This window comes from Elgaria multicarinata, chromosome 18 (assembly GCF_023053635.1).
Source record: "Elgaria multicarinata webbii isolate HBS135686 ecotype San Diego chromosome 18, rElgMul1.1.pri, whole genome shotgun sequence".
Classification (NCBI taxonomy): Eukaryota; Metazoa; Chordata; class Lepidosauria; order Squamata; family Anguidae; genus Elgaria; species Elgaria multicarinata.
In genome coordinates this window covers 12,438,593-12,453,033 of record NC_086188.1, presented here as the reverse complement: position 1 = coordinate 12,453,033, position 14,441 = coordinate 12,438,593, and the positions used below count along the sequence as shown (strand labels likewise).

Below are 14,441 nucleotides of genomic sequence, written 5' to 3'. Positions count from 1 at the left end.
TTTGTCAGGCTCAACGTACCGTACGGCGAACGCCGCAAGAATGTGGTGACCTGGGAGGGTGTTTGGGAAGGAGGAGGCTGGGGGCTGATAGAACTCCAACAGGAAGTGGGCCTCTCTCCATTTCCTCTGGCAGAGGCTCAGTGAGGGAGTTCAGTGTCTGAACTGGGGAGGCCCCGTTGCTGAGTGGTAGAGCACATGCCTAACATCCAGGAGGTCCCAGGTTCAATCTCTGATATCTCCAGTCCAGAAGAATTCAAGAAGCAGCATCGGACACCCTAGAACAGCCTTCACCAACCTGGTGGAGCACTCCAGAAAACCCTCCCTGAACGTGGTGCTCTCCAAATATGTTGGACTACCTAGAACAGCTCTCTAGAACATCAAGCGCCCAAGACGAGCCTAGAACAGCAGAGCTTGACAGGACACTGTGTGATTTGTTGCCCAACACATCTGGAGGGCGCTGGATTGGGGAAGGTTGTTCTAGAAGAACCACAGCTACCCAGAGCAGACAGAACTGTGCCAGACGGACCCATGGTCCGACAGCTTTGTACACAGTCCCAGCTCTACCTGTGGGAGGTTGGCGTTGGGCAAGAGGCCCCTCCTAAAGTGGGAGTACTCGTCCTCTCTACCATCATCGTTGTTGGCATGTTCTCTTCCTCTGGGCCCAATCCATATTGCCACCCAAAGGGAGAAGGTGAGGGTAGGGTCCTTCTTCTATCATTACTCCCTTGCTTAGAGGAGCCAGGAATAGAGGCAGCAGCGGCTGCAGGAGGCTACAGGTATTGGCAGCACCCCGTTGTCAAGTTGCAGGCCTAGGTAATGCCCAACAATGCCCACTCCCGGCGCTGGACTTTTTTGTATGTTCATACGTCCCCATTCACCTTCAGAACGTGGCACTTTCCTCCACTGCACAACCTGGCCTCCCAGGTCACGTTGGCTGGTGTCACCTTTGGCTACCTCGTGGGAATTATTGGTGGGGAGGTTGGTCAGCCCCTCAATGGACACAGGAGAAACCCGGTGGCTTTCTTTCAGTCCCGCCAGGTGAAGACTTACCGATGCCTTTGTAGCGTGGCGGGTTGGCTTTCTCATCCAACTGCAGCTGGGTTTTCACATATTCTGTGGGGAATGTAATGCAGATCTCAATGCCGCCAGCAATGCCGCCTAGGAATGACAAAGGATAAGATAAAAGCGCTGCTTGTTTCCATTTAGTTCAAAATTAAAATTTAAAAAAAACTTAGCAACAGCCTTCCTTGTTCTGCTTCGTCAAGCGTACATCAACCCCATTAAAAAAAACACTTTAGGGACTGCGCTGTCTTTTTGAAATGTCCCCCAGATGCAAGAATCAGGTAGAAGAAGGTGGTGAAGGGCTGAATAAAGATGAAAGCTGGGGTTTGTTTGTGTAATCCAGCTATGGAGACAAGGTTGCAAACATCAGCCAATCCTCTTCACCCTGAAAGAGGCCTCCTTAAGAGTAACAACCATGAGCAAGGCAATGTACTTATTCCTTTGCAGGATCAATTTTAAACGTGCTAGTTTTGGTTTTTAAAGCCCTGAACAATTTAGGACCAGTTTATTTTAAGGACCGGCTGCACCCATATGAGATCTATGCCAGACGCCCTGCACTCTGACCCACCAGCGAAAGCCATTTAATCAGCGGGAAGCAAGAACAGGGCCTTTTTGCTGGTGGCCCTACACCTTTGGAACTCCCTTCCCAGGGAAGTACACATGGGCCCCGTCACTGCTGGAATCGTCCAAAGGGCTTGAAAGACCTTTTAATCCCAGTCTGCTTTAGGTTTGTTTTAATATGCTGTGCATCCTAAAAGATGGGTTAAAAATATTTCCAAACAATAAGAAACCAGAAAGTAGACATGACTGGGCAGTCATACGATACAGCTGACGAAGGAGATTTTTGGCTCCTCCTGAAGAGAGACTGAAATCAAGAGCATCAGAGGTGGGAATCATTCCTGTCCGACTGAGGTTTGCATGAGCCCATTCCTCACATTTAAAAAGGAATGAAAGCGGTTCAACACACCAGTGATCCATTCCCATCAGTTGCCCCCAGGAAGTGCACAAGCAGCTGAACCGCCATCTCCTCTTGATCGTTCCCATGTAACGGATGAGAACCAGAAGGGGCTGACCGTGTGCCGTCATCAACAGATACAGAGAGCGATCAAGAAGATGGCTCGGGAGGAAAGATGGCGCTATTCAGTCTTGGGGCATGCGGAGTTTGAGATGGTGGCAAAACATCCAAGCAGAAATTTCAGACAGGCCGTTGGGAGGAGTGAGACTGGAGGGAGGGAGGGAGAAATGGCCCGTGATGGAGAAATACAGCTGGGAACTATTGATGAATAAGGTGAAAACCACAGGTCTTAGAATCATAGAATAGCAGAGTTGGAAGGGGCCTACAAGGCCATCGAGTCCAACCCCCTGCTCATTGCAGGAATCCACCCTAAAGCATCCCTGACAAATGCTTGTCCAGCTGCCTCTTGAAGGCCTCTAGTGTGGGAGAGCCCACAACCTCCCTAGGTAACTGATTCCATTGTCGTACTGCTCTAACAGTCAGGAAGTTTTTCCTGATGTCCAGCTGGAATCTGGCTTCCTTTAACTTGAGCCTGTTATTCCGTGTCCTGCACTCTGGGAGGATCGAGAAGAGATCCTGGCCCTCCTCTGTGTGACAACCTTTTAAGTATTTGAAGAGTGCTCTCATGTCTCCCCTCAATCTTCTCTTCTCCAGGCTAAACATGCCCAGTTCTTTCAGTCTCTCTTCATAGGGCTTTGTTTCCAGACCCTTGATCATCCTGGTTGCCCTCCTCTGAACACGCTCCAGCTTGTCTGTGTCCTTCTTGAATTGTGGAGCCCAGAACTGGACGCAATACTCTAGATACTCTAGTCTTCAGGAGTATGTAGGGAGAAAAGCACTGGGCCAAAAGCAGCTCCCCAAATGTCACCAATGAAGATAATACATTCACTACTTTTCTTTTTTATTTACGCAAAATAAGTTGTTTGTAGCAGGCCTTCCCAAAGAAAAGAAAGGGGGGGGAAGAGTCAACTATAATGGCAGCCAGGAGATCCACTGAAATGCTAGGCAGATGCCCGCACATCCTTTCACTTCGGTGCGTGTATCTTGCAAAACAAAACAAAAATACAAATTTGTCTCTCCTGCATCATGATTTTGGTAGACTGAACCTGAATGCATGCGAAAAACTTACCATGTAAAAGCAATACACAATGGGAAAGGGGGTGGGGGAAGTTTAGTAAATAAAGCATTTGTTTCTGAAGAAATGCTAAATTGGGGCAGGGAGAAAGAAAAAAAGAGCCTTTCAGAAGCATTTTATGGGGGGCAAAGCAATGCAAGCATAAAAGCGTCTGAAGCATGTTTGGCTTTGCGTTAGGGCAATTCTGCAATGAAAAGAAAACACACACACACATGCAGATACACACAACAACCCACATCCCTGCCTTAAGGCAAAAGAGCCATTTTGGATGCATTAGCTGATGAGAACTCCCACTCTACAACCTGAAATTGCCTTAAGGGGACAATTCAGGAAATCTCCACGTAGATCTAACATAAGAAACAATATAAATGAGAGAGAGAGAGAGACAGAGAGAGAGAGAGAGAAAGTGTCCAAAGGGGAAGCAGGGCCATTCCAGTAGCCCTGAGAAAGACTACATCATTTTTTCCTCTTCCCTTCCCGTTCCTTTTTCCTTGCGTGCCGTGTCTTTTCAGATCGTAACCCTACAGGCAAGGGCTGTCCTATTCTACTGATTGCACCCTAGCAGCTCAGGAAGCCTTTCTGGCTGAGGAGCGGCATAAAAATACTCCAAAATAAAATAAATATTGCATGTGCACGCAGGCATGCAAGAGGCCGAGAAGGAAGAAATACATCCAAAAAGGCGCAGATTCGCATCCGCTGATTTACAGGCATCGATGCAAATTCAGAAATAATGACTCTAATTTAAAGAGAAATGCAATACATCTCGCCGTAGCAGAAAAGACGGTGACCTATGCGCCAGCCTGCTCAGGCAGCTGTCCAGGATCATGTGCTAACCATGGATGGAAAACTTTTAAGGCTTCTCCTGCTCTCCCCCTTCTTAGGGTTCTTGTTTTTCAACTGGACTTGGACTAGGCAGCTCTTCAAACAGAGGACGCCTACAAAGGGAGGCCTATTGTCTGTAAAGTAAAAAAACAGCCTCCAACAGTATTTCCTGCACCATTAGTAGAATAGGTTTTGCGGCTCAAGAGCGCCCTCTAAGCTGCAGTTCCAGCTGGACTACAGTCAGCTGACCCTCGTAAGCCAATCAGGACACACCAGGGTCAATAAAGTTAGTGCCTCTATCTACTGACCCTTATTGCAAGTCAGAGTTCATCAAGAAAACTGTGGGCCTGTTCAGACAACACTTTAAGCCATGGTTAGGCCACTAACGCTTTTTCAGAGAATGGTTAGTGAGTGTGTTGAAACCGTGGTTGTGTAGCTACTGTGGTTAGGAACGGTTCACACAACATGCTAGGTCATGGTTCACACATCACGCTAAGCCATAAGGTGTAGCTCAAAATCTTTAACCACCATGGCTTAGCATGTCTTCTGAACAGGCTCTGTGTCTCACTCCGTTCCCATCACTCAGCAAATGCAAATTTAAATTGCTCTGGCCATACAAGCAAAAATATTTTTACACCCACTCTCAAGAGGACGGAGAACAGCCGCCTCCAATTAATGCAAGCCAAGCCATTGCAAAAAGATCCGTCGTTGTGCCTAGAAGGTTGGATGCGTTCGTGAGTGCCCGTCATTGAGTGCTCTTATGCCTCCCCGTATGCAAAAGGGAGGGGATGAAGATTACGTTTCTATCCTGCCCTTCCTTCAAAAGGAGCTTAAAATTAAAAGGGTGGTTTGGAAATACAATATTTAATCTACAGAAAACAGCCATCTTCCATTGCAGTTAAAATAAAATAACCCACGCTCTTCCCATAACTAGTCATGTTCCACCCAGCAGTCTATGCACCTGAACAGGCGCGGCTTTGACACATCTTATTTCTGTTCCGGCTGGCATGCGTGAGATCACACACACACACACACACACAGAGAGAGAGAGAGAGAGAGAGAGAGAGAGAGATCAGGCCCTGTAACCTGACCTTTCCCTGCAGTAAGAATCCGCCTTCACATTCCGCCCCTGTCAACTGGCAGAGTCATTCTTTCCCCTACTGCCATTCACAAGGCGCACTACCCAGGCATGACTCAGCATAAGAGGCACCCCAGCAGCGTCATTGGCTAGCCAGGGATACACCCAGTCAAAGCCCAAGCCCAGGAGTTAAAAGGAAACAGGGTCAGCTGAGCCGTTTCTTCAGGCTGTCATGAGGACAAAGCTGCCGGCAGGCCCACAAGGGGAGTGAAAATAATAATCTGTGCACGCTGGAAATCTGATTCAATGAGAAACTGCCTTCTGCATTAAAAAGTTGGCACCCAGAAATATGCATCAGATTAGTCCTGTTTGCCATCTGAATTAGGAAAAAGACCATGCCAGGGGCAATCAACAAGACTTCTAAAGGTTTAAGGCAGGATTCAAAAACAGCCCCAAGGGTTCCCCGGGATTGCCCCAAGGGTCCCCTGGGATTGCCCCAAAGGGTCCCCCAGGATCGCCCCAAAGGGTCCCCCAGGACTGCCCCCTTTCCTCTGACCCCACTCCTTTCACACAACTCCCAACCGTATGTAGGTTTCACAGCATTTATGGAGGGTTTTTTTTTTTTACCCCATTCTAAAAGTTTGAAATATTTCTCCTAAGGCTCACTTAACTGGCAGTAAAAGCAGTCGCCTACAACACGCTGATATTTCATATTTTAATTGATTTGGCTCTTGCCCTCTTTGACCCCTGAATTTTTTTCAGAAATGGAACTTGGTCCTTGGGCTGAAAGTTGTTCTGTACCCCCAGATTTATTTATTTATTTATTTATTTATTTTAAAAAGAGGAAGAGAACCTGGGTAAGGCATGGGGAAAACAAGTTGAGCTACTTCTCACTAACAATTATTTGATCACTATCCAACAAGCACAAGCCATGGCCTGCAAAATGCTCAACATGCTATTCCACCTGAGGAGAGAGATTATTTTTTTTAATATAAGAGAAACTGACAGAGCTAACTTTGCGAAAGAGGTCTTTAATCCCCACAATTACTGAACAACAGTGCAGTGTTTGTGCCCGAAAGGATACTCTGCAAAATCTGAGACTGTTCTCAGCTGAACGACACCGACAACTATTTCTTCAAAGAGCACCCATTCCTGTGCAGCTAGGGCAGCTTCGACAAATAATTCCGCTGGAAGGCACTTCATTTACTCTGAACTTTGAAGTGCCTGATATGCTTCAAGCTCTATTTGTGCGCTAAGATAATGTGAGCAGATTTACTTGTCTTCACATTGTCTAGAGACTGGTTTGTTTGCTGTTTTGCAAGGAGCAGCTCCTACATTTGACAGCAGACCAGATTTTGAAGGTTTGCCGAAAGCACGGTGGTCCGATGGCCCATAAGGCCCTGGGCCATGTTGGCGCAACCCTTGTCCCCGGGCAGATGGGAGAAGCAGTCCCTCGGTTGCCTTTCGCGACAGCCGCTTTCGTGGCCGAGAAAAGTTCAGAAGCGAGAAAGCGCCCCTTGACATCTGCTCCGCCATCAATCACAGAATCATCTCAGGCAAGAGAATGGTTTTACGGGCTTAGGCACGAAGACGTTACAGAAATTACAGGAAAGATGCCGCAGAACTTTTGCCACACTTGGAAGTCAAAAAGCCACACCCCCAAGGGCGCACGCTCCTGAAATCTCTGCCGACTGAGGTGTAGAACGAAAGAGGTCACGCCACAGCCCACATCCTCTGAGACACTTCACAGCAACCCTGCCGCAATCTGCCACCTTCCAAGAGGTATTGGACTACAGCTCCCGTCAAACACCAGCGTGGTTGGCTATGGATGATGGGAGTTGTAGTTCAGCACAACTAAAGAGCAGCAGTTTGAAGAGGGCTGTTCTACACGAACCGGGTATCCTTCAAGTTTCAACTTTGTCTCCTTTTCGTGTTACCTGAGAAACAAGTTTTGGACACCCGCCCTGTCCTTAGTTACAAGAGGCGCCGTGACTCCTCTGCATTTGTTCTCATGTTCCAGTGCCAGAGGCTCCTTGTGAGGTGATCCCATCGAAGATTAACGCCATTCTAAGGACTCTCCCAACCGGGTTTTTTTTTTTTTAAGTTAACAAAGGTCTCCGAACACAAGTGTTCTTTTCTGGCTAGAGGAAAGAACAGCACCAGCCTCAGTCCAACCTGGCCCCCGCTCCGGCCATCGGATCCAGGAAAATATAAAAGGCTGAGCTTTTGGACGGTCTGAGGAAGTTTGGCTGCCAGTTTGGCTTCTTCTCACTCCACAAAAGTACAATTGTTCGACGCTCAGACATTTGGGGTTAGAAGTCAGCCATCTTGGATTTCACGTCGGAGCCCGTTGCTAGGATGCCGTCACCGGGGTGTGCAAGGCCTGTGTGACCAATGGCCTGACATGGGGGAGAGGGGCAGTGCCCCTTGGCGTCGGATAGGAATGGACTTGACGATGGTCCATTTCCCTCGCCAACCACACACCTGTGGGAAGCCCGAAATCAGGACGTGACGGCCGCAACCTTCTACTGCTGTTACTGGCAATGGGCACAACCGGTATTCATAAAACACACTGGCAGGGTGATGATGGGATTTGTAGTCTAAAACACATTTGAAGGGCACCCACTTGGGCAAGGCTACCATAGAAGCTCTATTCAGCCATCATGCCCCATAGCTGCTGAACTAGTTCTCAAGAAATGCCATCTACATTTGGCCCAACCGTGCGACAAACCAGACAGGATGCTAGTTGCGTGAAGGCTATTAACGTGCACATGTGTTTTGCTTCTATGTAAATATTTATTCATTTATTTGGCTTCTATCCCTGCCTTTCCACCCAAAACCCATGAGCAGTTTAAAAAGGGAAACGTTAAAAATGAAAGCCTGCTTAAAGTAGACCAATGCCCGGCAATAGCCACCCTCATAGGCGCTTGATCCCACGGCCAGAAGCAGCTTACAAAATAAAAAAAGGAGAATGACCAGAGACAGCCCAAACACAGGTTCGGCAGTCTAAACACTTATTTCAACCATTTTTCTGTAATCGTGTCGGGTTTTTCCAGGGCTATCGCTTAGCACCTGAACAAAAGGGCCTTTGTTTGTGATGCAGTGCTCAAGGAGCCTCAGAACCGAGCTATGGAAACGCCGTCCAACCCGAAGCAACGTGGTAACAATGGGAGAATTCTGTACCCCGCTAAAGCCATCGCGCCTGGTACAAATCCAACAGGGTGAGCGTGTAACGCTTGTGAACGAGAGGGAAACAGGCAGCAATTTCACCGGGTGGACAAAACCCAGTAAAATGCACCCAGCCCAGAAAAAACACGGACCGACCGTTGCAATTCCGCTTGTAGCTTGCAGACTTAATTTTTAATTTGGGGCATTTCAAAGTCTGTCCTTCGTTTCAAGGCCTTTGATTAATGTTCTCTCCCTCTGGCTTGTGTTGCAATGGTATTAGGAGCAAGGGCTACAGTAAAACAGGTGTCCTGGTTTCAGCATGTGGCTATTCCAGCTCCTGAGAAGCTGGGTCCATTCGCTACTGACAAATAAAATAACTTCAAGGAACAGAAATGGAAGGAAACTCAAATAAGCAAGCTTGCCCAGAGATAGGAAGGCCGGTGGAGGGCGTGGACAGATTCTCCAAAAGGAAAATTGCTTACTTAAATCGCTGCTGCATAGGGCAGAGAGTTCTTGGTAGATGAAATTCTGTCTCTTCCTTCAGGCAAGAGATTGTATAGGGCTTGATGCAAAACCCTCCCATTCAGATGGGCAGCCTGCCCAAAGAAGAGGCCTGCGAGAACAATATGGCACCCATCGAAAAAGGAAAGGAACCTCTCGTGCAAGCACTGAGTCATTGCTGACTCTTGGAGGGATGCCAGCATTCGCTGATGTTTTCTTGGCAGGCCTTAGAGCGGGGTGGTTTGCCGTTGCCTTCCCTGGCCGTTATTCCCTTTCCCCCAGCTAGCTGGGTACTCATTTTACCAACCTTGGGAGGATGGAAGGCTGAGTCGACCCAAGCCGGCTGCCTGAAACCAGCTTCTGCTGGGATCGAACTCAGGCAGTGGGGAGAGTTTCGGCTGCAGAAACTGCTGCTTTACCGCTCTGCGCCACACGAGGCTCTTATGGCACCCATACCCACCAGTAAATAAAAAAAGAAAGGAAAGAGAGGCAGTTTCTCTGAACTGCTTGATTTGGCAATCCAGTACCTGCTGGCAAAGCGCACAGTTTAGCCCATGCATGGATTTGATCAAGCCAGTGCTGGGGAAATGCCCAGCTGCAGCAGAGATTTCACACTCAATTCTTAAAAATGAATTGAGGGCTAGGAACTTGGGGTTTTGTTTGAAATGACAAAGAAACGCCGGTGCTCTCAGGAGCTTGGGGTATGGGTTCCGTGTAAAAACTCTTCTGTAAAAAACTTTCCTGGTAAATCAGCGCCAGATCAGCCCCCATTGGTTTATCCAATCCCCTTTTTAATCTGTCTAAATTAGGGGCTTTCTTGATTTGTCCAATCCCCTTTTCAACCTGTCTCAGTTGGTGGCTTTCTTGAAGGACCAGATTCCATCGTTACCTATGTGCTGTGTGCAAAGGTAATGGAACCTCTGCCTTGTATAAAAAGACTAGTATTCCAAAATCTGCCCCAAGGATCTCTTAGCTTTTTCCAATTTCTTTTTGCAGGAGCTGTTCCTTGCCAAGAGCCTTTCCCAATGACTTGGCTGAGACACAAGAAGGCAAGGAAAGGGGGGGGGGGTGGAGAGAGAGAGAAAAAACCTGATTGCTAATCACATAAAAACACAGTCATAATCTCATTTTACCATCACCCCACCTAAGGACGCCTTGCAATTAGCTTATGAAATTGCAAATCACGCTCAAGAGGCATTTAGCTAGGAGTTCAAGTCCTTCAAAATGCTGCTGTTGAATTCCGCCTAATACAATATTGAAGTCAAGAGGTCCATTAAAATGCAAAAGTGTGTTCCAAAACAGCAGGGAGGTTTCTTAAAACCCACATCGTTTTCAAAAGATCTACTGTGTAATCACTTAGCAAGTGCATTCAGTCCATCATGTTTGAGGACTAAAATCACCCTCAATACTACATAACCTATGGTGCAGCTGAGTGCGAGTGAAATATGCTGGCAAGCGAGCTAAAAATTTACACACACACACACACACACACCCAAAATACCCTTTTAATAAGAGATGCTTAAAAACGGGATCAACAAAAACTTAACTACAGATTTCTCACAAAAATCATTGCTCTGAGTCAGAAAACAGAATTAAAAGAAAGTGAGTGTAACCCCTTTTTCATACTATTTAATGGAAGTGGGCAGTATCCTGCTACCACTATTTCAACTTGAGTCAGCACTTTGAACTGTGGCATGGCACAAAATTTAACGGGAGGGGACTTTAATGTCCTGCACAGTTCCTTGGTACTCCCCATAACTAACAGAAATGTGCATTATTAGCAATAAATATATGCCGAATTTGCACTTTTTTGCAGGTCACAAAAATCAGCCGGTTGCAGGAATTTTTGGAAAAAAATTGTTTTGAAGAAAATAGAAAGCTCTGCTCATCTCTTCACTTTCTCTAGAAATAGGTTAGAGGATGAGTAGGCATCTGGGGGTAGGGACAGGGGCACCCTGATGCAGGGGGAATCAGGGTACCCCTGCTTTCTGGTCACCCCATGAGCTTAATCCTCTTGAACGCCGAGACATTAGAATGAAATGTGGTGTACACATTCAGTACACAATTCCACATTTCAAGTGCAAATAGGGGAAACAAAATGCAAGACCAATGCAGTTCACTATCTGCCTCGAATGAAAGACGGGGCACGTGTTTTTAAGATTGCAGCCGTCCTTTCACATACAGCCCACCCAACCTGGCTCGTGCCTTGTGTTTGTTTTGAACCTGGGTTGGGAAAGAGGTAAGAAGATAAATCCCAAGGCAGTAACTGCCTTCGAAATCGAGAGATCCCGGAAAGAAAGTCAGGAAGCACAAATCGGTCTCCCCTGAACCACATTCGGTGGGTTGGAGAAAGATGCAGAATAAGAGGGCAATCCAGCCTTTACCCGGGGTCTAGGGCAGGTACGGTTGGGCACCTGTCAACGGCCCACACCATAGCAGGGGCACACTGGAGTTGCGCCTCTTCTTCACCACTGCAACCTGCTTGTTCATCTGCCTCGCGCTCTGTCCCAGACAATGGCAGTGCTGGGACGGAGGAGCAGTGGATGCCATTGGCTCTCTGCCCGCCAAGCAAGCAAATTGTACCAATCATGCGGAAGAGGAGGAGGAGCAAGAGCAGCTGGCGACGATGGCAGTGAGAAGGTAGACTGGGCACGTCTTCCCCAAGAGGCCTCCAAAAGCGGAGACCAGATGTGTTAGACTACAATTCCCAACATGTAGTCCAACGCACTTGGAGGGCACCAGGTTGGGGGAAAGCTGCAGAAATCCTACATCTGAAGCCCGGCAACTTCAACACAGGGGACTTTTAATAACAGGCCAATGAGCTGACTCCTTTCTGAAAGGCCGCGCAACGGCTGGGCTAGAAGAAAACGGCGTTGCAGCGGCACGGGAGCAGATCCAACCAGGCCAGTGGGAAGCTAAGCGGAAACCCACCACTAGCTTTGAATAGGGGGAGAGGCCTCCGATGAGCCTTGTAGGGGAAAGGGGAATCTTCCTCGCTCTCTGGGCGGCATTTGTCAACGCTTCGGAGACAGAACGGCCGGCGACCTTCAGCAAGGGACACATTCCTTTGGCTCCGGCCAAAGATCAAGCACACAGAGTCCCGGCGTCACTCATCTCCTGCCCCAGTGACGGAAAAACGGGGAGGGCGTGCGCGTGGGCTGCAGCCGAGGGCTTCACCATGTTGCAAGAGCAGAGTCCGCAGGTCAAAGTCCTCGCCAAATGGGCCAGGAAACTTCTCGGCGGTTTCAGCAGCGCGGCAGAGTCGGGAAAACACCGTCCGAGAGAGCTCAGGCCAGGGCCGGAACCAGAAGGCGGTTGCGCCCTGTTCGCATTTTCACGGGTTGCAAAATGAATGTCAGGATTGTGAAGAAAGAAACATTGGGGAAACTGCAGGAAAACGAGGGGGATCGTTTTTTAAAGTTTCCAAAAAAATCCTTGGGGGATTTTTTTTTTTTAAAAAAATCTGGGTTCTTCCCCTCCATTGTTGTTATTATTAATAATAATAATAACAATAATAATAATAATAATAATAATAATAATATTTTTGGGAGGGGGGCTTCAGATCTCTAGCCATCATGTCCTGAGTTGCTGTCACCGCTCTGCTGTCTTCCACATCACCTAAACCATATAGCCACCCAGAGGAAGAGCACAAGGCAATAGAAGATTTGCGTTGGAACACTGTGTTTTAAAACCCAGTGTTTGTTTTATGCTGTTTGATTTTATCATAGAATCATAGAATCATAGAATAGCAGAGTTGGAAGGGTCCTACAAGGCCATCGAGTCCAACCCCCTGCTCAATGCAGGAATCCACCCTAAAGCATCCCTGACACTGCCCTGAGATCCCGATGATACAGGGCAGGATACAAATGTTTTCATAAATAAATAAAACCATCCTCTTCCTGTTTTTAGCTGCTTATTTTTAAAAAAGCTGATTTTTTGTTTGTTTGCTGCTTTTAAAAACAATACTTTTAAATGTGTTTTATTATCGGTTTGATTGATTTATCATTGGCCCCCCGGAGGGAGGGGTTCATCTCCTGATGTCATCTGGCCCCCGGGTGGTGTCCCAATCCAGCCCCCAGGGCTAGAACAGTGTGTATACACACACACACACACACACCCCGGTATAGATCAAGGCTTCCAAACAAAACGGTGCAAGGCTGCTACACATCAGAAACTCAAAAGAGAAGAGGGAGAAAGACCTGCCTTTGTTCGAAATCAGACAGAAGAATTTTATTTACAGAACAGAAACGTTCGATCGAGGAGAGTTAGACTGATTTTTTTCCTCCTTGCTGGCGGGTCCGCACGATGACCGCTTGGGACCTCTCGGGACATTACAGTCAGAAGATAAAAGAGCCTCCTGCCCAGAACACAAACGCAAATATTAAACATGGGCCTCTCTGTACATATTACATCGCCAGGCCAGCAAATACAATGAGTCAACAAAAAGACGCCGATAACCCCGGAGAGGCTGAAACAGAGTGAAGCAATTGTTCTTGTCCCTTATTTTACAGGAATTGGCTCGTATTTCAAGTATTTCTGCTTTGGTGGCCTCCCCTCTATCATGCACACACACACAAATTGCATTAGAAGCATGACAAGGTGTTTTCTAGGATTTCAGGCATAATAAAGTGACGGCAATTTTTTTTGGCTAGAGTGGCTGAAATTCCAAAATATACCTTGTCCTGCTCCTAATGCATTTTTTTGCAGTTTGATTTCATGGGGGTGGGTGGGGGAGATATTCTGATTTATAACTTCAAGGCTTGTGGAGATATAAAGGAAAAGGTGTGGACGTAGCCTTCTATTCAATTGCTCACTAAGCACCAAACTCAATACTTTTTATGCATTTTATTGCCTTTGGGTGGCTTCTGCCCTGGAAAAGAGAACGGTGGAGGCGGGGGGGGGGGACTAATTCAGATTGGTACCCTGGTGTGAGGGAAAGGGGAGGATTTACGCCTTTCCCATCACTACCACTGCAGTTCTGATCAGGGCCCCTGTACCTGTTTACATTGGGTGCTGTTTCCCACCTACTGCAAATGGCAGGTATAGGAACCCTGATCTGGATTAGGTCCACAGCAATAATAATAATAATTTATATAGTGCTTTCTAACAAAGTGCTGTCCATGAGATAAAATAGGTCCAGAGTTTACAAAAACGGAACATGTACGATAATTCTAATAAAAGACTTTAACTGAAGTTAAAAGAATGTAACAATTAAACCTTAAAATCCCTTATAAAATGTGGTGGCAGGCTTTATCTCAGGAACAACCAACCAATCCCTCTATTCAGAAAGAGAAGGTTTTCAAACTTTTCTTAAACACCTCCAAACTAGGGGAAGCAGATGGAAGGGGAGATTAAATCCCACCCAAATCCCAGGATTCCAATCTGCACCCCCACCTCCTTTCTGCTTGCAATTGACTTTTAAAAGCCACGCGCATGTGAAGGGTGCCGCAGCCCATTTGGCCACATAATGAGAAGACAGGACACCCTGGAGAAGAGGCTGATGCTAGGGAAAGTGGAAGGCAAAAGGAAGAGGGGCCGACCAAGGGCAAGATGGAGGGATGATATTCTGGAGGTGACAGACTTGACCTTGGGGGAGCTGGGGGTGGCGACAGCCGACAGAAAGCTCTGGCGTGGGCTGGTCCATGAAGTCACGAAGAGTC

The 14,441-nt window shown here is 47.3% G+C and overlaps 1 protein-coding gene across 1 annotated transcript in view; it reads right to left on the bottom strand.

Moving 5' to 3' along the window:
• Positions 1 to 14,441, bottom strand: part of SLC25A1 (solute carrier family 25 member 1) — a 42,951-nt gene that overhangs the window by 15,433 nt on the left and 13,077 nt on the right. The window contains exon 2 of the mRNA XM_063143887.1: positions 1,051 to 1,158. Coding sequence (XP_062999957.1) covers positions 1,051 to 1,158 — 108 coding nt within the window. The remainder of the gene's footprint in view (positions 1 to 1,050; positions 1,159 to 14,441) is intronic.